General features: G+C 38.1%; 1 protein-coding gene across 8 annotated transcripts in view; it reads left to right on the top strand.

The window, feature by feature from the left end:
• The window catches only part of TMEM117 (transmembrane protein 117), a 214,606-nt gene that overhangs the window by 74,936 nt on the left and 116,110 nt on the right, over positions 1–23,560 (top strand). For all 8 annotated transcript variants that reach the window (XM_082769091.1, XM_082769092.1, XM_082769093.1 and 5 more), the window contains one exon: positions 18,687–18,786. In XM_082769091.1, coding sequence (XP_082625217.1) covers positions 18,687–18,786 — 100 coding nt within the window. The remainder of the gene's footprint in view (positions 1–18,686; positions 18,787–23,560) is intronic.

The raw sequence follows: 23,560 nt of genomic DNA, 5'->3' as shown, positions 1-23,560 counted from the left end.
AGTTCAAGGATAAAGAGGTACAACCTTCCCCAGAGAAGGTTCAAGTCAGGGTCTATGTAAGCAACATCAAACAAGTAGTTACCAGTGATGTAACAATGTCCTAAGTACTGAGTGCATGGGACTACATGTGAGGGTACCAAGACTGCTGATGGATATCATCGTGAGGCTGCTCTCTGTCATCCTGGAAAGGTCAGGGAAAGTGGGGAGATCACTGATAACTTGTGAAAGGCAAACATTATGTCCATCTGCCAAAGGAGGAAGGAGGGCCCAGGAAGCTCCAGGCTGAACAGTCTGTGGGAAGTCTGTGGAGCATGTCCTCCTGGAAGGTTGGGGCTCCTCATGCAAGAGAGATGCTGACTGACTGCAGTGCCACTGTGAGGAGAAGGGGGCAGGAGCATGGGAGATACAAGGAGAGGCTGAGGAAGTTCTGTTTTCTCTGAAGAGAAGGCTATAAAGTATCTGACTGTTTTTTAAAGTTACCTAAATGGAAGAGTATAGAGAAGATGGGGCCAGACTCCTCTCAGAGGTAACAGTGACAGGATAGGAAGGAAACAGTTTTTGTTGAAGCAAGGAAAATTCAGACTAGATTTTGGAGGGGGAAAAAAAAAAAGAGGAAGTACTGGGTGCTTAGGCACTGAAACAGACAACCAGGAGAAGTTGTGCAATCTCCATGTTTGGAGGCTTTTGAAACTCAGCTGACCCTGAGCAACCTGATCACATTGAAGTTAGCCCTGCCTTGAGCAGGAGTTTAGATTAAGTCATCTCCAGAGGTTCCTTACAACCTAAATTATTGTACACTTTCAGGAGAAGTACAAAAATAAGAAAATAGTTAAAATTCATTCTTTCATATTATTGCTTGTGCTTTTTATTTAGAATAAAGATTCACTTGTAGAACAGCTGAATTCCAGTCAGTATAACAAGAAATTTGAAAACTGGTTTTGAAAAAGAGGAACTGGATTTCTGTGAGGGGCAGATCTCCTACCTGCTCTGAAATGTAACCTTTGGGGAAATTAAAGAGATGACTCAATGTAATGCACAGTGTGCCTGTACAACCAGTAAATCAAAAGGGACAGGGTCACAGTGCATTCTTTTGTCTCTTATCTGGCAGAGGATTTCGTTTTCAGTTGCAGTACAGAACAAGGAATGGAATTTCAGTTCACAAATGTGGCAGACTACTGACTGAACAGCCTTCGAAAGAAGACAGAAAAAATCTTTAAACGTTACAGGAGATAAACACAAACATGTGGGTGTTTCTGTTTGTTTTTTGTTGGTTTGTTTGCTTTGTTGTTTTTTTTTTTTGGTGTTTTTTTTTTTTTGTTTGTTTGTTTTTTTAGCAGATCACCTGCATTGTCGTGTTGAGATAATGTTGAGATTTCTCATTAGGTTGCTACATGTGTTATAAATATATGATTTTGTGAACGTTTCTGATTCATAGGTTTTGAAATGAAGACCTAAATGTAGATGTCCCAGATAGCAACCAATAGTGAATGACATAAGGTTGATCTGTACATAGGAAAGCAGTACTTATATCTAGATTACAACGAGTTGAACAAAATGTGAAAATTCAGTTTTACAAATCTGTCGCTATTGATTTTGTAAACAAGTGATGTTAACAGAAGGAGATCGCTTATATTTTTGAAATCTCTAGGCATATTTATTTTAACAATATATCAGTGAAAGCCAAACATAAATGAAGGTAACCTTCAAAAAGATGAATATAGGTGCTGGGTGTCTCTGAAAATCCCCCCGGTTTTGCTTTATGATTCATATAAAATATTATTTTAGTAATATTTAAAGCATTATTAAAATGAAATCAGAGTATGCTTTATCAGTTGTGAACTCTTTTTGCTACATTAGGTAGGCACTAGAAAGTCAGTATGATATTAATATATTGGGTTGGCCCACCAGGCACCCACCTAGTCACTCTCTCACTCCCCCTTCTCAACAGGGTGGGGGAGGAAAATAAGATGGACAAACTCGTAGGTTGAGATAAAGGCGGTGTCATTAAAAAAAGCAAAAGCCATGCATGGAAGCAAAGCAAAAGGAGGAAATTTATTCCCTGCCTCTTGCTCACTTCCAGCCTACTGGCCTTTTGAGAAGGATTTGGAGACACAGCCTTGATGCTGTGAGAGCAATACTCAGCAAAAGCCAGAATATTGGTATGTTATCAACACAGTAATAGCTACAAATGCGAAGCACAGTCCTGTATGGCTGCTATGAGCAAAGTTACATCCATTCCAACCAGAACCAGTGCATATACCAAAAGGAGGTGTTTGGTATTATGTCTGATTTAATGATCAGCTTCAGATATATTTTTCTGTTTGTATATGAGCATTTGGAAAAGATGTTTTAGAAAACACAAAGGGACATTTTATATTTGACATACAGCTAGTGAAATACTCATTTAGAAAAAATAATCATTTTATTTATTTATTTTTTTTTAATTTATGTATTTAAATTTTGATTACAAATGGGATTTACAAGTCCTGAAATATGATAATGTATTCATACTCCACTTCTAGCCAGCAGTTTCTATTGATTAGTTCTCATAGCATTTTACTGCTTTCCACTTTCACAGTGGCATACTCCTCACTGCAAGAAGGGAGCTGTTTATTATCATCTTTTTTAAACAAACAAAACAAAAAACAAACACAAAATATTCTTATACAAGGCTTAAAAGATACATTTTTAGCAGAAGAATTACATTCAGCCTCATCTTTTTCAGAGCAGGCACTTCCAACCATTCTCACATCCTAAAAAACTGGTTTCAGACTGCAAAGAGAATTTTTGTGGTGGTTGTTTCTGAGCAGAGAGGTTTTTAATTACTCTGCAGAGCCTCCCAGCAGCCTTCTATTTCCTCAATTCATCATTGTAGAATATCAGTTTAATTAAAAAATCTCCCACATAATCAATAAGGAAATACTTGAAAAATAAATGTAAACATTACATTCCTGAATCCTTACAGACATCTAATGTTAGGATCGCAAGGTATTTGTATTAATGACACTATTTGCTTCAGCCAGTATATGTGGGTGATAACTTTCTCACACTATAAAATTATTTCTGGATGAGATTATCATTGAACAGTAGTTCTTTGATATGTTTTCCATCATAAGCATCAGACAAAGATAGAACATCTACTCTGTAGTTTATTTGATTCTGTGTATATCTGCCCTGATAGCCATCTGTTCAACTTTAGATTTAACTTATTTTTTAATGAAATCTTAATTGCAGTTTACTAATTCCTATAAAAATTTCTTACTGACAACGATTTATCATGTAACCTTTTACATTATTCAGATATTCAGATATACATATTTTTCAACCTTACATCCTAAACAAAATATATTTTTTTCAGTTAGAATTATATAATAATCTCTATATTTTTCCATAGTCTCACTGGTTTTAGTTGCAGTTTGGGAAGTATATAGACTTGCAAGGACAATTTATGGGCATTAGACTGGTTTAGTAATAATATATAATTCTAATAACTGAACTCAGACCTCCAGAAGATGATTTGTCTCATCCTGAGATGATGTTGTGAGTTAACTCTGGAAGGTAGCATTAGTGTGTTATCGGCACTGTTTTGGACACATCATCTAAAAGACAGCACCATATGGGCTGCTATGAGGAAAATTAACTCCATCCCAGCCAACCTGGTACAGATGTCTAAGATAAGTCAGATAAATTGCATCTCTTGCATCTCTAAAGTGCTTATTTCTCCTCCATTGATGATGGAAAGAAATTAACTGTTATAGGGGATTCTAGAATTACCATCTGAAATTGAGACTTCTTAAAAAAGTCTAAAGTTACATGATATGAATCCCAGCATTTGTAACTAACTGCCCCTAAAGATATAGCTAAAAACTAATTGTCTGGGTATCAAATATGCACACATATATACCTAGCTCTCTCCATTGTTTGATAGCATGGGAAAAAATAGAAGAATATTCTTTATGAGGATGAAGTTCACACCAAAATTTCTGTCTTTTCTCCGTTTATGTGTCTTAAAGTTGTATTACAAATGATAGTGCTTGAACATATGTTTGCAGTGTGTGGTTCTGCCATATGCCTATCTTCTGATAATTCATTTTGAAGTCATTAAAAGAAGGCTGTATTGTAAAGTGGACAGGGGCGACCTTATTGCACTCTACAGGTACCTTAAAGGAGGCTGTAGCAAGGTGGGGATTGGTCTATTCTCCCATGTGCCTGGCAACAGGATGAGGCTAAAGTTGCACTAGGGGAGGTTTAGGTTGGATGTTAGGAAAAACTTCTTTACTGAAAGGGTTGTGAGGCATTGGAATGGGCTGCCCAGGGAAGTGGTTGAGTCACCATCCCTGGAGGTCTTTAAAAGATGTTTAGATGTAGAGCTCAGTGATATGGTTTAGTGGAGGACTGGTTAGTGTTAGGTCAGAGGTTGGACTTGGTGATCTTGGAGGTCTCTTCCAACCTAGATGATCCTGTGATTCTGTGATAATATGCAATATGTTGAGCTATGTTGATTTTAGGATCAAATCCTTAAACAATTTCTGACAATTTGTCCCCTTTGTTTCAATGATAATTTTATGTACATGCTGAGTAGGGTAAGGACAAGAGAATATAGTAGTAAGCACAATGCAGAGCAAATCTGTAGCAGATCCAGTGTTGAACTCTTTGGGGCTGTATGTTCTGTATGGTACAGATGATGGTCAAGTAGTTGTAATCAAGGTGTTTGCTTTGGCAGACGAGTGAAAGAACAGACTGTCTTCTTCCCTGCATTTTCCATCTGAAATCCTCTGCCATGATTATATGCCAGCTCTTGTCAACTGACTGGCCCTAGACCCAGTTGTTCTTTATATACCAATTTCAAGTAATATAGTAAAGAAGCAATCTCCTCAATTTGTATATTGCTTGAAGTCTAGTTCTTTTCCATCTGTTCTGCAATCTGCTGCTGTTGTTATATTATGAGACAAGTCAACCAAGTCCTTAGGCTGGCTTCTGAGTTTTCATGACACTATTTGCTCCATTTTTTCCGCAAAAGTACCTGTAAGCACGGTATATTTTTTATTCTGAACAATTCCAACAGTTTCTATATCTCAAGTCTGGTATTATGGACTACAGCAGGGCTGATATGCACTAGTCATCTTCCATAGATATGAAACCAATCATACATAACAGAAAAAATATTTCCTGTTCTGTTGCACCTGTAAATGACTTTAAAGAATAACTTTTTCTTATCTGAGAGTTTCCTAATTCATTTTGATTTAGGCCAAGAGTATCGTCTATGTGTATACAGACTGTAGAACTTGGACAACATTTTGGAAAAAAACATTTACAGGTAAAATGTTTTAGAAGGTCATTATTTAGAGTTCCTTCTTTGGCTGTATCAAATTGAAATATCCATCTTCCATGTGAATAAAGTCTCACTCTCTCTCTTTCTTTTAGGCTGAATTATTGTTTCTGCAGATACAGTTCTTTCAAAAGCATAGTAAGGGTGACATGTTAATACCATTTTTGTTTTTCATAAGACCCCGCATATTCATCTCTACCATTGCATAACGATGTTCCAAACTGTCATATTCCTTCAAGTCTCTATTAAAATATTCTTCCAATTCCTTGAACAAACTGTAGTTTCAGCCTCCTTTTATCTACACGTGCAGCAAAGCATCTGTAAGCAGCTAGACACACTAAAATAACATTATAGAAAGCATATATTCCTTTGTCTGAAATGAAGGTTTTAGTTGAATGCTTTTCAAGGAAGGATGCATCTCTCTTTTTCATTTTGTAGTGAAACTTATTCTGAAATGCTGAGATTCTGGACAATTGAATCTTTACAAGAGGAGTAGCAAAATACATCTGAATCTAAACACTTTTCTAAAACCAATAGAGGATTGTGACAATAGCAATTCCATTTTTGGCTCTCACCTTTCTTCCTATTCAAATATTTTGTACTTGAAATCTATTTATGAGTTTACATATGCTCATCTTGTCATCTCCCTCCTATCAAATTAAGTCAGTCCAGTTTCCTCTTTTCTCTTCCTTCTTTTAAATATATATTTTTTGATATTATTCTTCTCCTATTGCATTTCACTTTCACTGGTTTTGGCTGATTGATTATCACTCCATGGTCCTTGTCAAATTCAGTGTGTAACATCTTTGCATGTCAAGTGATCCCAACACCCACTGGAGGAATCCATGGCACAGATGTAAGAGCCATTAGTGTTCATGAAGGTATCACCTGAGCATCAGACACAAGCATCTAGTTTGTGTCTAGAAAGTTACTAGTCGAGAAAGTTACTAGTTACTGTGTCTAGAAAGTCACTAGTAAGTTTCCCCAGGGGCCTCTGCTCCACTTTTTAGGCTTTGCCCATATACAACATGATCCTATAACAACAAGATCCTATAGGAGACTGATTAAGTTTTCAGTTAACTTTACTGTTATCATTTTGACTTGTTCTATCTCTCAATGTCAAAAAATAAATCAAAAAAACTCATATGCTGCATTAATAATATATGCCTATGTGCATCGTTAACTTTTGTATTATTTATATTATTTTAAAACACTTACATTTGTCTTATTTTGTGGAGGATATTTAACAAATACTTAACTCTGTAGTGATGTGAAGAAAAAAAAAATGAAGTGCTCTCTTCCTTCTTCAGACTGTTTAGGACTGTGTTATATGGATGAGGTTTTCCCAGAACAGAAAGAGACCTTCTGAACTAGAAGACCAGAGCAGTGAGCTGTAAAGTGAACTCAGTTTCTAGCACCCTTTTAAATTTTGTTTAGATATTTAAGTTGGGTAAGCTTTGTTTGTGAGATATATAGTTTTAAATAAATGTTTTAATTTTATTTTAAATAAAATTAAATCTTTACAATTTATGCAAGGAAAGCCTTGAGCAATCTGATTTAATGTCAATTAGCCCTGTTGAGGGGGTGGACAAGATCATCTCTTGAATTTCATTCCAACCCTTTTTTTTTTTTTTTTTCTGTGATTTTACCTACTCTGTTTAATTACTACTAATTGCTTATTTGGTGGATCTTTCAATATTCTAATAGATACTTAAGAAATCTTCACCTTACCCTGAAACTTTCATATATTCCAATCTCCATTCTACAAATACAGCCAACACCCCACAAGCTCCGCTTCAGGTATTACTTACTCAGTGTTCCTTTTATAGAGCACTTCTGCAATTCAAAGTAGATGGATTCTGCCCATGCTATCCATCCATTCAGTTTCAGATGTTATGACCTACTGTCTTATTCCTGACTCATTCATTTATAATATTAGTTATCTTTACAGAGGAAAACAAACAAACAAACAAACAAAAAAAAAAACCACAAAGAACTACTTCTAAAATATTGGCACAGAATCACCTGTTCTACAACCTTGACACTATTGAACTATTATTCACAATTTTAATGATCATGATACAAAATCCCAGATTGGTCCAGATAATTAAAAACAGTCATTAAAAGTCCTATACAATCTATGTTACACTCTCTCTGAGAACTTTGCTTACATGATCTGAGTTTGGTTCATAAGTTAACATGAGAAGTTTCTTGTGAAACAATAATTAAAAGGAAAATAGAAAACTGGTAAATTGATTTTGATACTTTACAGATATAATTAAGCCTCAAGTTCCCTTGACTTTTACCATAGGATGAATGTTTTCCTATCTGTAGTTAAGCTTTTAATCTTCTAAAGGCATACCTGACCTTATTTTGTGTTGTAGTTTGAAGTAGAAATACATTTTTCTGAAAGAAAAATGTTGCAAAACAAATTCTATTCCAAAGTGATTTGGACAAGTTTTTTCAGTCTCACAAGAATTTTGGCAAATTAAAAGAATTTTCTGTCCTGAACCAGCAAAAGATATTAAAATCTTGAAAATGCTTATGATATAAAAGTTTAGAACGAAAGATGGAATAATTATAGAAACAGATTAAAAAAAAAAATCTAGCTAAATATTTCTAAGAATAAATAACGTAAATTTCAAACCCAACCCTGAGGTAATTTTCAATTTTGAGAAATGGAAGGCTTTATGTTTTGAAAATATGCTGCAAATATGCTTATATTTTCATTTTTTTTCCCCCAGTCCATTAAAAGCAATATTTTCCTTTAAGTGATTCCATACTATGTATGACCTGCCATTTGATAATAATAAATTTTTCTTGATCGTCTTTTTCTCATAACTTTGACTACTATTTTGACTACACAGACTATGTCTGTGCAGCTTCAGATACTCTGATGTCTCTGCAGCAAAATTCTGGAAACAAAAATGTCAAAACAAAAACTTACCACACTGTACTGATGTATTGGAGAAAGTACCCTATTTAGCAGCAGTAACACTCCTCCACCTCAAGTTAACATAAGTTTGATGCAAAGTGTAAGGTGAGTCATATGTCATATCTCCCTCGCTTTACAAATTGGCATCCATATGCAGATTGCATTCATCTGGATTTACAATTCTCAAAACCACATCCAGCGGGTTGCTTTTCAAAGCTAACGCTGATCCAGCCTCAAGTGTAGTGAAGCACTTTGTCTCATTCCAGTCACAAAAGTCACAAGAAGTTCTTGCAGTGTCTTCCAGTGTTCAGTGAAACACTAGGAGTCCCCTAGTCCATGCAGAAAGGACAGTCCTTTGGTTACTTGTCATTCAGTTGCATGGTATGAGTACAGCTTCCTGAAAATAAAGTGTTCATAGAATTGTAGAATCATAAAATCATATTTTGAGTTGGAAGGGACCTACAAGGATCATCACTGGTCCAGCTCCTGGTTCCCAGGATCAACCAAAAAATCAGACCATGTGTCTAAGAGCATTGTCCAAATGCTTCTTGAACTCTGCCAGGCGCTGTGATGACTTTCTTGGGCAGCCTGTCCCAGTGCCCGACCACCCTCTGGGTGCAGAACCTTTCCCTAACCCCCAGCCTGACCCTCCCCTGTCCCATCTCCATGCCATTCCCTTGAGTCCTGTCGCTGTCCCGAGAGAGCAGAACCCAGCGCCTGCCCCTCCGCTCCCCTCGTGAGGGAGCTGCAGGCTGCCATGAGGCCTCCCCTCAGCCTGCTCTGCTCTGGGCTGAGCAAACCAAGGGACCTCAGCTGCTCCTCATAGGTCTTCCCCCCTTGAGCCTGCACCATCTTTGAGGCCCTCCTTTTGAAACGCTCTGATAGTTTTATGTCGTTCTTATATTGTGGTGCCCCAATACTGCACACAGTACTCGAGGTGAGGCTGTACCAGCATAGAGTGGAACAATCACCTTCCTCAACCATCTAAACTAACTTAAACTTCCCAAATGCCTGTTATATACCTTAGTTTCTGTTATTTTCAATTTCTAGTAACTATTTTTTTTAAATATTGCTTGCCAAAAAATTATCTGAATTCAGATGAAGCAAACCTATAACATTCAAAAAAAGTTAGACATTAAAAAAATCCACATATTTACATTTTTCTAAATTTTAGAAACTCAGTATACATTTTTCATCAATGTTTATGTGTGTAATCTAGCTTGCTGTTTAACAGCTTGTTGAAAATAGGCAATTGTCCTTCTCCATATGCATATAGGAAGGGCTAAGACTGCAAACTTGTATGTCTGTGGTGTGGTATAGAGTGGTGAGCCACGATCGGATTTAAACCCTCAAAAAAAACACTCAAGGCCAGTTGTCCTGTTTGTGCTCCTGGGCATTTGGGATCTTTTTACTGAAAAACTATTTTGATATCATAATATAGAGGCAAATAGAGTGAATCAAATAAGACATATCCGGTACCAGCTCATACACAGACCCGTTGATTACTTACAGAAATTTTCTAGCCTATTCAAAGAGATACTAAAAAATGAAACAATTCTTTTAACTTGTTTGATTAGCCACTAAAACAATTCTCACTGAACAAATAATTTAGCAGAATGTAAATCTCTTTATCCTCTCCCATAGTGTTAAACAGGCCTGTAAAAAAGGCAAGAGACAACCCTTCATGTCATTGATGTCATTTATGTCATTCAGGAAAATAATTTACACAGTTGTTATAGAGTTTAAGTGGAAGTATAAGTGGCTACAAATAAACTGCTGCAGTGATTGTGCCTGTGTGAGTGTGGAGGGAAGTTCATAGGACTGTGATGTAAGTTAATGTGAGCCTTCATCTGTTAGCACAGTAGCTGTAGAAGTGTTTCAGGCAACCTGCCCTTGGCTGAGTAGTGTAACCATTACTTGCTGCTGACATGCTAAATGCTCTCTTCAACTTTTTTGTTTTGTTTTGTTTTGTTTTTTCTGGCTAAACAGAATATACCTGTAGTGATATACAATGCACAAGAACAGCAAAGAGCTTGGAAAATATGAACAATAATCCCATGGGTATAATACATTTGAGTAATCAAACAATTTGTCAAACTCTGTTGTCTGTCATCTTTTGTGTTTTTTTCTCAGACTATCTCATCTGTAGGAAGGGCTTTGTAGTGGAACCTCTAGGAGTAGTACGGCATTCTACACTGAAGCACTTAGCACAGTGATGGGGAACATTGCTCATCTGTGAGATGAGAAATCTGGGTTCAGTTCCCAGTGCAGCCACTAATGCTCTCTGATTTTGTGTCATTTAAAGTTTGGCTTAAAAAAAGTGATGTAGGTGTATCAGATTCTGACATCTAAACTCCCTGGGAGTATGTCAGCACTCATGAAGATTACCTGCAGTGGAAGGAACTATATTAAGGACAATAATATGTTTTAAAGCCTGTGTTAACTGGTCTCAGGATGCTGACTTACTTGAGTAACTTACTCAAAGTAAAGTAACTTACTTTAAGCATCTTTATTACCCTATACTTTTGATCTAATCCAGACTCCTGTCCTGAGTTTCTCCCTGTAGCCTATACAGAGGCTCATATGATGGCTAGAAAAGACTGTTTTGGTTTAACCCAGCAGGCAGCTGAGCACCCCACTGCCATTCACTCCCTCCCTCCTGTCTCTATGTGATGGGGGAGAGAATCAGAAAAAGGTAAAACTCACGTGTTGAGATAAAGGTGAATGAACAGAAAAGGAAGTGATAATAAGAATAAACAATAATAATAATAGAATATACACAACAAATGATGCACAGTGCAATTGCTTACCACCTGCCACCTGATGCCCAGCAAGTTGGCAAATAGTGGCAGCCCTCCTGGCTAACTCCCCCCAGTTTTATTGTTCAGCATGACTCATAGAATACCCCTTTGGCCAGTTTGAGTCAGCTGTCCTGCTTCTGTTCCTGAACAGCTTCTTGTGCTCCCCCAGCCTCCTCACTGGTAGAGCTGTGTGAGAAGCTGAAAAGTCCTTGGCTTAGTGTGAGCACTGCTCTACAACAGCTAACGCATCAATGTGTTACCAGCATTATTATCATCTTAAATCCAAAACACAGCACCATACCAGCTTCTATGAAAAAAAAAATAAATAATTAACTGCTCTAAAACTGGAAGAAAGCAAGTTCCTTTTTCATATGTGGAAGTTGTGAAGAGGTACCCCACTCAAATCCAGCAAAAGTAGTATGAGACATATATCTTCAGTTATCCTTCACCAGAATAGGCTGAAACATGTATTTCTCATCCTCTTTTCTTATGGGTTCTGATAGTGAGATGCAGTTCTCTAACCTGGAAAGAGATTGAACCAGTATTCCTTGGATGAGTGATTGTATCTCATGCGTTTCCTACCATTTAAGTTAGGTACATACACCTCTCTACATTAACAGACAGAAATATGGTTGCTGTGTTTTTCAGTGTTTGCTGCATTTTCCAATGGGCCTTGTCTACTAGGCAGGCTAGCAAAACACTTAGCAGATGGAGCTCTGCAGGCAAACCAAGTGGAGGAATAACTGCTTCACTGATATCAATCAATACAGATGTAAGCCAGAAGCCAAAATGCTTATTTCTGTGGCTAGTGAGACGCGCCTGTACATGCCTAGCAGCAGAACTTTAAATGGCTTGGGAGGGCTTGGGAGCTTGAAAGACTAAGTCCCCAGAGTATGTTAGGCAGCCCTTGGGCCTGTAGGCTGATGAGCAGAAGTTTTCAGAATTACAGGTGTGGTGCCTGATTTCCGAAAACATGTATAAATAAGTTACTAACAAACAGTGTTCAGCTGCAGCCTCAGTTCATTAGTCTCAGGTGTTCTGCACTGTGCTGTGGATCTGTCTCAGGAAAGAGCCTGCTATGGTCTAGCCGTTACTAAATCCTGGTTTTATTGTGCCTTGTAGATTAGCCTGCTGAGCCTCTAGTAGCAGTTACCTCATTGATGCCTTGTCAAGCCAAATATGTGGTTCAGTGCCTCTTAATGTTCTCCGTTCTGGTGTCATTGAAAAAGTGTCATCTGAACCTCCAAAGTATTCACTGGGAATGGTTGGTTACTGTGTGACTAGGTGTTGTGCTGTCTGTACTGTTGGCAGGTAGCTATGTGTTAACACCACTTTCGTTATGGTGTGCCAGTTTATAGGTCAGCAGATCCTGTCTTTGCATCTTCCGGTTCCAGATGACTCCAGTTTCTGGCAGCAGAGGGGTAGTTTTTCAGCTGAGCAAAGTGCTACCATGTTTCTCATTTGCCATTCTGTCATTTTAGAGTGCAAAATATGGATCAGGAACTGTATCTACGGTCTTTTTTGTATGTTTTCAGTTATTCTGACACTCTTTGCCTCTGCTAAATCAAGAAGCTTGTGATGACATGTCAAAACACACATCTTTTCAGACTGTGTGAACCCCCATGCTGTCACTTGTTGGCCATCGTCAACACGTTCCACTTTGTCAGGTGCACTGAAGAAGATGAATTCAGTGAATTGACTATTTAGGGGGAATACCAGACAGTAAAACTGCCTCATAAGAGCATGTATCAGACTGCAGAACATGTACAGACTTTTAATCACTTTTCATAAGATAGAAGACAGCTAGGCCTGCACTCCTTTTGGAAGAGCCTCAAGCTACTACTTCATGGGTGCATGGGTGCTGTTCCTGTAGACTCTGTACAGAACATGCTGTGTGCTGTGCCTTAGATACTCTGGAGTATGCAAAAAGCCATCTGAAAAATTGTTAAAATGCACCAACGCCCTGTAGCCATTAAATGTCTACAATGAGGCAACTACAACTTCCCATAAATGTCAACATTCTCTTTGCAGTCCATTTAGATCTAGGTTCAGTTCAGATGTGTCTGGATTGTCAGATGTGTCATGGGATTTACTGGAGTTCCAGATCCATCTGGATTATCAGCTGGAGACCAGGATACGTCACAGCATCTGGAATGATGTAGTCACCTAGGTTTAACAATGGCTTTTGGTATATGAACGTAGTGTTTTGACACAGTAGCCATCCTGCAGTAACAAAAGGTATACAACTCTTTCACCTAGCACATCTACAGTAGAGTAAGGACAAATTGTGCTCTAATCTTCACTTGCTATCTTGTTGAAGGCTCCATTGAGAGTTTGGATCCCTGACTTATGCTTAAATGTAAGTGCCTAAATTCATGGGATGGTCAGGAAGACACCACCTCAGCCTTGAGTTTTGGCTGTGGCTTTTCTTTCAGTGCCTGTAACATTGTTGATAGCATCACAGTGGTTCATACATCTGTATCCATCTTAAAAGTGCTCTGTGTGCTTTCAGACTGTTAATCATTTTGGAGGCTGCTGAAGTGTCATCCTTCTTTAAAAAAAAAAAAATAAATAAAAATTGAAATCTCTTTTTTCTGTGAAAAATTGCTCTGGGGGAAGTGCTATTGTTTCCCTCTTTGTCTGATCTGGGCACACTCTGGTATGAACTCCAAAAAGTGATGAAATACATGGTGCTTCTACATCATTTTCTGATTGCCTGTTATTAACTTACCTTTTGCAACAACATGGATGTAGACATCACAAGATGATGATGTTTTTGGGACTATTTTAGAACTATGTCTTTCTACTTCGTCTCTTCATCTCTCTCCCCCTCCCCCCCTCCCCTTTTTTATTTTTGTATTTTATTTTGTCTTTTGGTTCCTTTGCTTTATCTTGTTGTATGAAAAAGGCGGTCTGCCTTCCACAGGCTTTGGCCTGGAAAGAGCAGTTTCCATTGCTTAGCAGCTTCCAGTTTTATTATCAAAGATTAATAGTAGGTTTGTCCCAAATCCCAGTTACAAGCTTGTCCTTTATCTATAGCTTTCACAAGCATGGGCTCCTCAGCCTTTAATTATTTAGTTATCCTCTCTGTTTCTGAAGAGCTTTTTGCTCAGTTATGAGCTTTAACTGCTGTGTTTTTCCAGTCAGTGTTTTCTTAGGTTGTGCTGCTCATGCAATATGAATGTACCTTGCTACAGAATTTGAGTATGGCAAAACAAACAGAATCCTTCTGACAAACTATATAAAACCCAGGTGGATCATGAAAGCTATATGGAACCCAACAGCCATTAACCCTCCTGGCAGACCTGGGTCTTAGCCATGAAACAGAGTAACCAGTTAAAAAAAACTCTGATCACTAGCTAAAAAAGAGAAAACTGTGGATTTTTTCAAAATAGAACTAATTTTACTTTGTAAAATATATATATTTTTACTGGTAAAATATATACCCATGTTGCATCATGAGGCAAGCATGGCTTTTTAAAAAATGTCAGCTACTCTCATTTGCATGAAATTAAAACGTGAAAATAAAAAGTGATTTTGTTTTTTTTTTTTTCATTTTTAGCAGCCCCAAATCCATATTTTAAAAAAACAAATAATCTTTTCTTTGTGTTTTTAAATGAAAATAATACTGCAGAGACTGGGATGTAATGCTAATCATAGAATCATAGAATGGCTCAGGTTGGAAGGGACCTTACAGATCATCTGGTTCCAACCCCTCAGCCATAAGTAGGGATGCCACCCACTAGATAAAGGTAGGCCAAGGCCCTATCCAACCTGGCCTTGAACACCTCTAGGGATGGGGCATCTACAACCTCTTTGGGCAACCTGTGCCAGTGCCTCACCACCCTCTGAGTCTAACATTTAAATTCTAAATCTCCCCTCTTTTAGTTTAAAACCATTTCCCCTTGTCCTGTCATTAATCCGATTGAGCAAAAAGTCACCTCCATCTTTTTTAGTCCCCTTTAAGTACTGTAAAGCCACAATAAGGTCATTCTGTAGGCTTCTTTTCTGTAGGCTGAACAGCCCCAGCTCTCTCAGCCTTTCAGCGTAGGAGAGGTGCTACAGCAGCCCTCTGATCATCTTAGTGGCACTCCTCTGGACCCGCTCTAACAGCCCCGCATCCTTCTTGTGCTGGGGGACCCAGACCTGGATGCAGTGCTCCAGGTGGGGCCTCACAAGGGCAGGGACACAATCCACCCCCTCGCCATGCTGCCCACCCCTCTGTTGATGCAGCCCAGGCTGCAGTTGGCCTTCTGGGCTACAGGTGCACACTGCTGGCTCCTGTCGAGCTTCTTGTCCACCAGAACCCCAAGTCCCTCTCTGCAGGGCTGCTCTCAGTGAGTTCTTCTCCCAGTCTGTGCTCGTGTCTGGGATTGCCCTGACCCAGGTGCAGAACATTGCACTTGGACATGTTGAACCTCATGAGGTTCACATGGGCCCACTTTTCCAGCTTGCCCAGGTCCTTTGGATGCCATCCCTTCCTTCTGGTGTATCAATTGCACCACGCAGCTTGGAGTCATCTGCAAACCTGCTGAGGGTGTACTCGATCCCACTGGTTATGTTATTCTTAAAGATATGAACACTACCCGTCTCAGGACAGACCCCTGAGGGATACCGCTCATCACCGGTCTCCACTTGTTCATAGAGCCATTGACCACCACTCTTGGGGTGTGGCCTTCAAGCCAACTCCTTATCCACTGAATGGTCTACCCATCAAATCCCTATCTCTCCAATCTGGAGACTAGTATGTCATATGGGACCATGTCAAAGGCCTTACAGAAATACAGGAACATGACATCGATCATTCTTCCCCTGTCAGCTGATGCAGTCACTCCATTGTAGAAGGCCACCAGATTGGTCAGGCAGGATTTGCCTCTGGTGAAGCCATGCTGGCTGTCTCGGATCACTTTGTCTTGTATGTGCCTTGGCGTTGCTTCCAGAAGGACTTTTTCCATGATCTTCCCCGGCACAGAGGTGAGGCTCACCACTCTATAGTTCCCCTAGTCCTCCTTTCTACCCCTTTTAAAAATGGGAATGGTGTTTCCCTAATAGTTAATAGAATAGAAGTGTATTTCATTACTATTCCTAGCAAGGCAGGGATAGTCCTGAAAATATTTCTCACAGTCCATAAAAGTTGTAATTTTATTTTAATCAGTAAATGCACTTAAAATATACATAGATGACATTCTTATGAGTTTCTTCATAATAATGTCATTTTAACTCTAACTGAAGCTCTGTCAATTTGCATATTTAATTGTGGCATTCATTATAGATTACAATGCACAATTTATACTAGGCTTCTTGGATGCTTTCATATTTCAAATGTTCATATTTCAAATTTCAGAAAGGACTGCTAGGATGATCTGATGCTTTCAAGGTCTTTCTATGTATTTGAGTATTGTATCCACCTTGTCTGACCTTACTGTAAGCCTTGAGATACTTTTAACATAAATGAAAACAAGTGACTACATGGAGAATTTCAATTGCAATTAAAAAAAATGGTTTACTTCTAGTTTGATATCTCTTCTACATGCTAATACCTATATACAGTGAGAAGTTGCCTCTCAGCCTTTTTGTATAACCTGTCGTGTATACATCATCCTGCCATGGGTGGCTGTGGTCAGCTCACTATATGCAGTGGGCTATAGGAGTTACCTTAGTGGCCTGGTTTTCATCAGTACTGTGCAAGTGTTCAGCCAGTTTCTGTACACCTGTAATCATGTATAATGCATATGAGAATGTATAATGCATATGAGAAATGGGAATAAAAAAGGTGAAAACTATGTTTTTCTGCATGTGTTTCACACTGACAAAAATTATAAAGATACCCAGGTTGCTTTTGAGGGTCACTTCTTACAGCTGATGTTCACATTGTGCCTTTTTTATTAATGAGACACTTCCTTAAGGAATGCAGACCTGATTATTTTTCAGCTTAACAAGTTGTTACAAGATTAACTCAACCAAGGTGCAGGAAAAAAAAAAAGAATTCCAATTGTTTCCCAGTTACAGAGAGACTGGGAGAATGCATCTAGAAAGTGTGTGCTTGTTTGCTCTTACAGTCTTCCCTAGGTATCTGCTGTTGTCCTCTCTTGGAGACAGGAGGTTGGAACAGAGAGACTTTAGACTGACCCAGTATAGCTGCTTTTGTGTTCTTAGATCTTTATTAGAAACATGATAAATTTAGAATATCAATGATCTTGTTAGCAACATAGAACATAATTAAAAATAGCTCGGAAAACCTTTTTTTTTTTTTTTTTTTTTTTCCCATTTTATTAGTATTTTAATTCCAGCAGAAATTCTAAGCCAACTGATTAGATGTTCAACTGATTAAAAAAATGCATGGTATTTTTTTTAGTAACATATTAGCTAAAAGGTCACCAAATGTGTATAATCAAAAGAACCATTAGAGTGTACCATTTTACACATCTGTCATGAAACCATTCACTGACATTAACATTTATACTCTACAACTTACTAACTTATATCTAAGTCGTGATTCAGTGCTGTCCATGTATTTGTGTGAGCAAGACCTTGTATCCTGATCAAAAGTTTTGATTTTAATAAGACTGCTCTAGACAGAGCGGTCATCTTGCGCTGATCCAGTTGCATAGATATCGTCCCCTAGCTCCTAGAAATTACAACATTGAGTATATAATAATGGTAAGGTTTGAATAATGCAATGTTCAAAGAAGTTGTTACATGCAACTGGGTTGGTTGTGCATATCCTTAAATAGGCACAGCATTATATAAGCAGTGTTTCCAGATATCTTGAAAACACAGATATCACTTGGGAAGTTAAAATACAATGGCTATAATTAATCAATGCGTTAGCTCCTGAGGGGAGTCGTGTCTTCCTAAATACTATAAAAGCCTTTTAGCCAAGGATATGACTACATTAAAAGCTGTGCTTTCTCCTAAAGAATTTTTAATCCAGCACAATTAATTTTACCTCCTTAACTGTCCTTTTATCTTCCTGATGAATTTAAGAGTAGAGGTCAAATTACCATGTAAGGTTTTAAATCCTATCTATTGCACTATTTAAACAGAATGAAAGCACTTCTTTAGGATTTAAGTAAAATTTATGTACGGAAATACATTATTATATATATCAAGAAACAATGGCCTCTCACTGAAATTCTCTATTCCTTGCAATCTTGTGTTTAGAAACATGTTTTTGTGTACCTGGTAGAGTTAAAAGTCAAGTGACTCAATTAGTTTTTGAAGAGAAGTTAAAGATTTTCATTTTTCTTCATGAAGATTTTGCAAAGTCAACAATACTGCAAATGTTGCAGTTCCATTTGTACAGAGAAAGAGGTAAAAAGTGTAAAATAGTTTTTATTTCTGGAAGCTATTCATAACCCTAAAGCCTTTGCCTATAGTTATTTCAGCACCTTCAAAAGAGACGTGGGCTGTAAAATCAGATTCACATTTCCATTTCTAATTGGAATTGACCCATCCTAATTCAGTACTATGTCAAGACTCAGATCTAGCAGAAAAAGTGATTATGCAGGAAATGGGAAATCTTTCACAGTTAATCATAAATTTTGTCACTAAAGCAAATTCTTTATAACTGCATTAAGCCAACGTGTTTAGCTTACAGACTGTGTTCTTGTTTCCACAGTGCATACATTATAACAGACTTCATGGGCATCAGGAATGAAAATTTTATGAAGGTAGCTGCAGTTGGGACTTGGATGGGAGATTTTGTCACAGCATGGATGGTAAGAAATACAATACTATGTTTTAAAAGAAAAAGAAGGAGTAAATTTTTGTGTTTTGAGGAAAAGAGGAGAGGAGAAGAGAGAAATTCCATTTCTTGAAGTATTCGAGTATTTCAACTCAGAAATAGAAAAAAAAATACAAATGGCAAAGTGGCAGAATGGCAGGGTATTTAATTAGCTGGGAATCCTAAAGAGTTTCAGTTGAAATGAATTGGAGCATCACTTTGTTCCTTCTGTTATGAGTAGGAACTTTGCTGTTGACTTATGTAAAGACAGCACAGTCAGTATCCCTTCTTTGCTCTGAAGTGACATCATGACTGGCAATCTGGTGAAACTGAGAGTAATAATTCAAGAAAAACAAATCTAATGAAAAAGATTTAAAAGAATTACAAGTAATTGAATGATGTGATTAAGAGAAATGGAGGTAAGGGAAAGAAAGTAAAACTGTTACTTCTCAGAATTTGAAGGTAGCCTGTTTGAATTGAAACTATCAGATCAAATTTGTCTTTAATTTACTGCTTTAGAGGAATAAACTTTTACAAAAGATTAGATGTGTTTATGAGGCTGCTTTTCACTTGGATTATAGTTGTTAAAAAAGTTATTTCCTGAAATGTTGGCTGTCCAATTACCTACTTAGCGAAAGAGAACCAGAAAATGACAGTTAGCTGGTAACAAGATGAAGCATATGCAAATGTGTTTTTATTGTTTGGGAAAAGCATTTCTTAAACACAAAGTAATAAAAAGTGAATTCTTTTTTTTTAAACTAACATTAGATTTTATGATTAGTGTATGTAAGAAATAACAACTGTGACTGTTACATTAGTAACTGAAGTCTGCATGACATTCATTTAAACTGGGGAAAGGAGTTCATTTTTAAGCTTTCAGGTTTGTTTTTAATTCATCTAAATCATTTTTTTCCCCTAGTGATTCATTGATACCTCAGTTTGTTTATTCAAAATGATCAACATAATTCTAAGGGGGTTCATTAAAACAGGGAACATTGCCTGATGATGAATGCATATCACTTATCATATGAACATGAAGGGAAAAAAAATCTGAGCACTGGGTGTGGCCAGGAACTGTAATAACATATGATGTTAACAAAGGAACAAGCCAAGGTATATGAATTTTAGGGCTCTGGTACGTGTTAGGAGAAAACGCTATAGGAATAATTTCAAATAAGAATAATTGTGAGACTCTAAGACTATAGTCTATAAAACTATAAGAATAGTCTTAGAAGAGGAGTCTGAGTTTACAGCAATTTATCTTCTATCCTCCATATATTTGGAACATACTGTACAACAGACAGATAAAAAAAGGAAAAGAGAAAAACAGCATCAAGGATTTTTTTCAGTATATTGTTTAGTATGTATCAGTGGTTTATCCAAGACAAATTATGCTCTGTGAAATGGTGGCCATGAAAATCAAGTGCTGAGCAAACTGTCTGCACATGCAAGCTTACAATAGGGACATTGCAGAGTTGGTGAGTTAACTGATATTGACCATCAATGTGGGTTTTTACTGAATCAGTAATAAAATTCAGGGCTACTTCTGAACGCTTTTAACTTGACCCTTTATTTTATGGGCTTCAACAGCGTTATACAACTGTCTAAGGAAAGTTGATGCATAAGCTAAGCTGAATTGAGAGGGTATGTTCATCAGACATACATGACAGCATGTTCTGTTTAGACAGAGTTCTGACAGCAGAGTCTGTTTAAGTCACACTACATTAGGTAATATTGGTAATATTACACTTATTAAGTCCCCCTTTTTTCATTTCCTTCAAGGAAAAACAAAAACAAAAACAAAAACAAAAACACCACCAATCCAACAAATAAAAAACCCTGTTACATGAAGCACTTTATAAAGCATAGAAATGCCTTGATTCAAGAGTCACAAGACTTCTGACCTTCTCTTTCCTGTGTACTGAAAACCCTTTCAAGTCTTTTCAGCAGTGGAGGATAATTTGGATTGTGCCAAATCAGATTCCAGTTGTCACTAAAGAATGACGGAGAGACTAGAAGAGACTGGAGGGGCAGTTTTTGCAAATCTCTAGACAAAGTGTGTGAATCAATCTATGGAAATGACAATGTTTAAGGGCAGCTAAGGAACATCAAAAATATACAATGTCAGGTATTAGGAACAGTGGACAGCATGTGCATTGGTGAAAATCTGTCACACAGCCTAACTTTAGCAATTTTGTTCTATATGAGCAGAAATAGTCATGTAGTTTATACTTTATACGGTTTGAATTTGCTTGACTTTCTGCATGTCAAGCAATGGGAACAATATCAAAGTAACATGAGTCTTCTGTGGGATTGCTACATATTATAAAATTGTAGAATCATTTAGGTTGGAAAAGACCTTCAAGATCATCAAGTCCAACATGACCTACCAAGTCCTGTCACTAAATCTTTTCCTCTAGTGCCACATCCACAAGTCTCTTAAATACCTCCAGGGATGGGGACTCCACCACTTGCTTGGGCCATCTAGTGCTTGACCATCCCCATTATGAAGAAATTCTTCCTGATATCCAGTCTAAACTTCCCCTGATGCAACTTGAGGCCATTGCCTTGCATCCTGTCACTTATCACTTGAGAAAAAAGACTGACACCCTCCTCACTGCAGCCTCCTTTCAGGTAGTTGGAGAGAGCAATAAGGTCTCCCCTGAGCCTCTTCTCCAAACTAAACATCCCTAATTCCCTCAGTAGCTCCTCATAGGATGTGTGTTCCAGGCCCTTCACTAGCTTCATTGCTCTTCTCTGCACACCCTCAAGCAACACTTCTTGTAGTGAGGGGCCCAAAACTGAACACAATATTTGAGGTGTGGTCTCATCAATGCTGCATACAAGGGGGCAGTGACTTCCCTAGTCCTGCTGGCCATGCTATTTCTGATGCAGGCCAGGATGCCCTTTGCCTTCTTGGCCACTTGGCTCACATTCAGCTGGCTGTTGATCAGCAGCCACAGGCCCTCTTTGTTGTGCAGTTATGGAGTCTTCCAATTCTGTTTGGAAACAGAAAAAAAAAGACTGTTATGGAACCATCACGCATTTTCACATCCGCAGCAGTGGCTCTGTTTCCTAATGTTTAAGAAGATTCTGCAAGGAAGCCACCCACCCTTTTGACTGCAAAACTGAAGATGAAAAAGCAGATGTTGCCTTCACTTCAGTGCCTTGGAATCATACTGGAATTAAGATCTTATTCCTTGCTTAATAGGAAAGTTTGTAAATAAAGCAAAACAGATGGTATTACATTTTCAAAATGAGGAATCAATAAACAATAATGCTGTCCTAGTACAACTAGGGCAGGCTAGTTAAATCAGGAAAGTGATTGAAATGGGAAGATATGTTTTGGATTGCTGTTTGTTTTGGATTTAAAAGGCAGAAGTAAGCCTTTCACCTCAACACTTCCTTGTTCACTGGCTAGCTTGGTGACAGAGTCTGACTCAATTTGTAATAAAATCAGAAACGTTTTTTCCATTGTGTAATGGGAATGGGGCCATGCTCCAGGTGCACAAGACCTTCTCCTTTGCACCTCTAGACAAGAACTTGTAATACTAATAATCATCTTTGCTGAAGTCTGTAGGAAGTGTTAGATGTCCTAAATAGGTCTGCGAAGAGACGAATGGATTCAATACACTAACTGCCTCTCTTTTTTTCCTCTTTGAAGCCAGGGAAGTGCCTTCTTTGACAGTCTCCTGCTCTCATAGAATGCATACTGTTCTCCTGGGGAGTGCTTTTGAGGCAGAAGCCACAGGATTTGGCATGGTAGGATAGCTTTAAAAAAAAAAAAAAGAAAAAGAAGAAAAAAAATAAAAAGGTTAGATTTCACCCAGACAAGCCTATAAACTAACAGTTAGGGCTTTCAAGTGGGAGAGTGTGAGCAGGCTGGGGAAGGAACTCAGGCCAGGGCAGAACCTCTGATGATTAGAGTTGGGTGGCCTCCTGACCTTCTCTGTAAAAATGAGCAACTTGCTACAAAAACTTGTGGTTTTGTGAGGACCCAGTCCTGAGCATGTGTGGTAAAGCATGCTGCAAATTTACCAAAAGGAGTGGATGGCACTGAATATTGACAGAGAGGGGCACTGAATATTGACAGAGAGGGCAGAGTACACTCAGAGCTTCCTCTGTTCCTTGCAATTTCCTAGTGGGGTGGAGGGAACACTGCTTCCCCGCTTCTTTCCAGGCAGTGTTGGCTTTTTGACTGTCAATACTTTGTCCTCCACTCTGGGTGATGGCTCTTTCGGCTCTCCAACGATCACATATCAGCATTGCATTATGAATGACGCTCATACAACATTGAGAGATTTGCTTACCACCTGTCATTGCTGCTTAGCTTAATGACATAGCTCTGCCTACAAGCCCTACATATGTGTGAAGGAGTACAAACAAGGTCCTGATACCTTGACTGCTAGTATTATCAAAAGCTGAAGCTGGAGCAGTCAACTTCAGCCAGAGACTGACATTAAACTTCATCAGGGTCTGATCCTGTTGACAGGGCATGCTATTCCCATTTACTTTCCTGCTGCAAAGTAATTTAATTGAAATTCTCTTTTTCCTCATTAACTGCTAGATGATACTCGAGAAGGTTTGAGAGATCACTGAGCCACAGAGACTCCTCTGACTCACATCATCAGGAGCAATGATAGATTCAAGGGATGGTTTAATTTATAATTTATCAAACTAGTATTTAATAAATCTGTACCACTGTGCTTTTATTTGTTTGTTTTTGAAAAAATGGAGAAACTAAGACTTCTCTCAACACTGCTTTAGTG

Source organism: Aythya marila, assembly GCF_965140915.1.
Source record: "Aythya marila genome assembly, chromosome: 1".
NCBI classification, from domain to species: domain Eukaryota; kingdom Metazoa; phylum Chordata; class Aves; order Anseriformes; family Anatidae; genus Aythya; species Aythya marila.
This window is presented reverse-complemented; position numbering and strand designations above follow the sequence as displayed.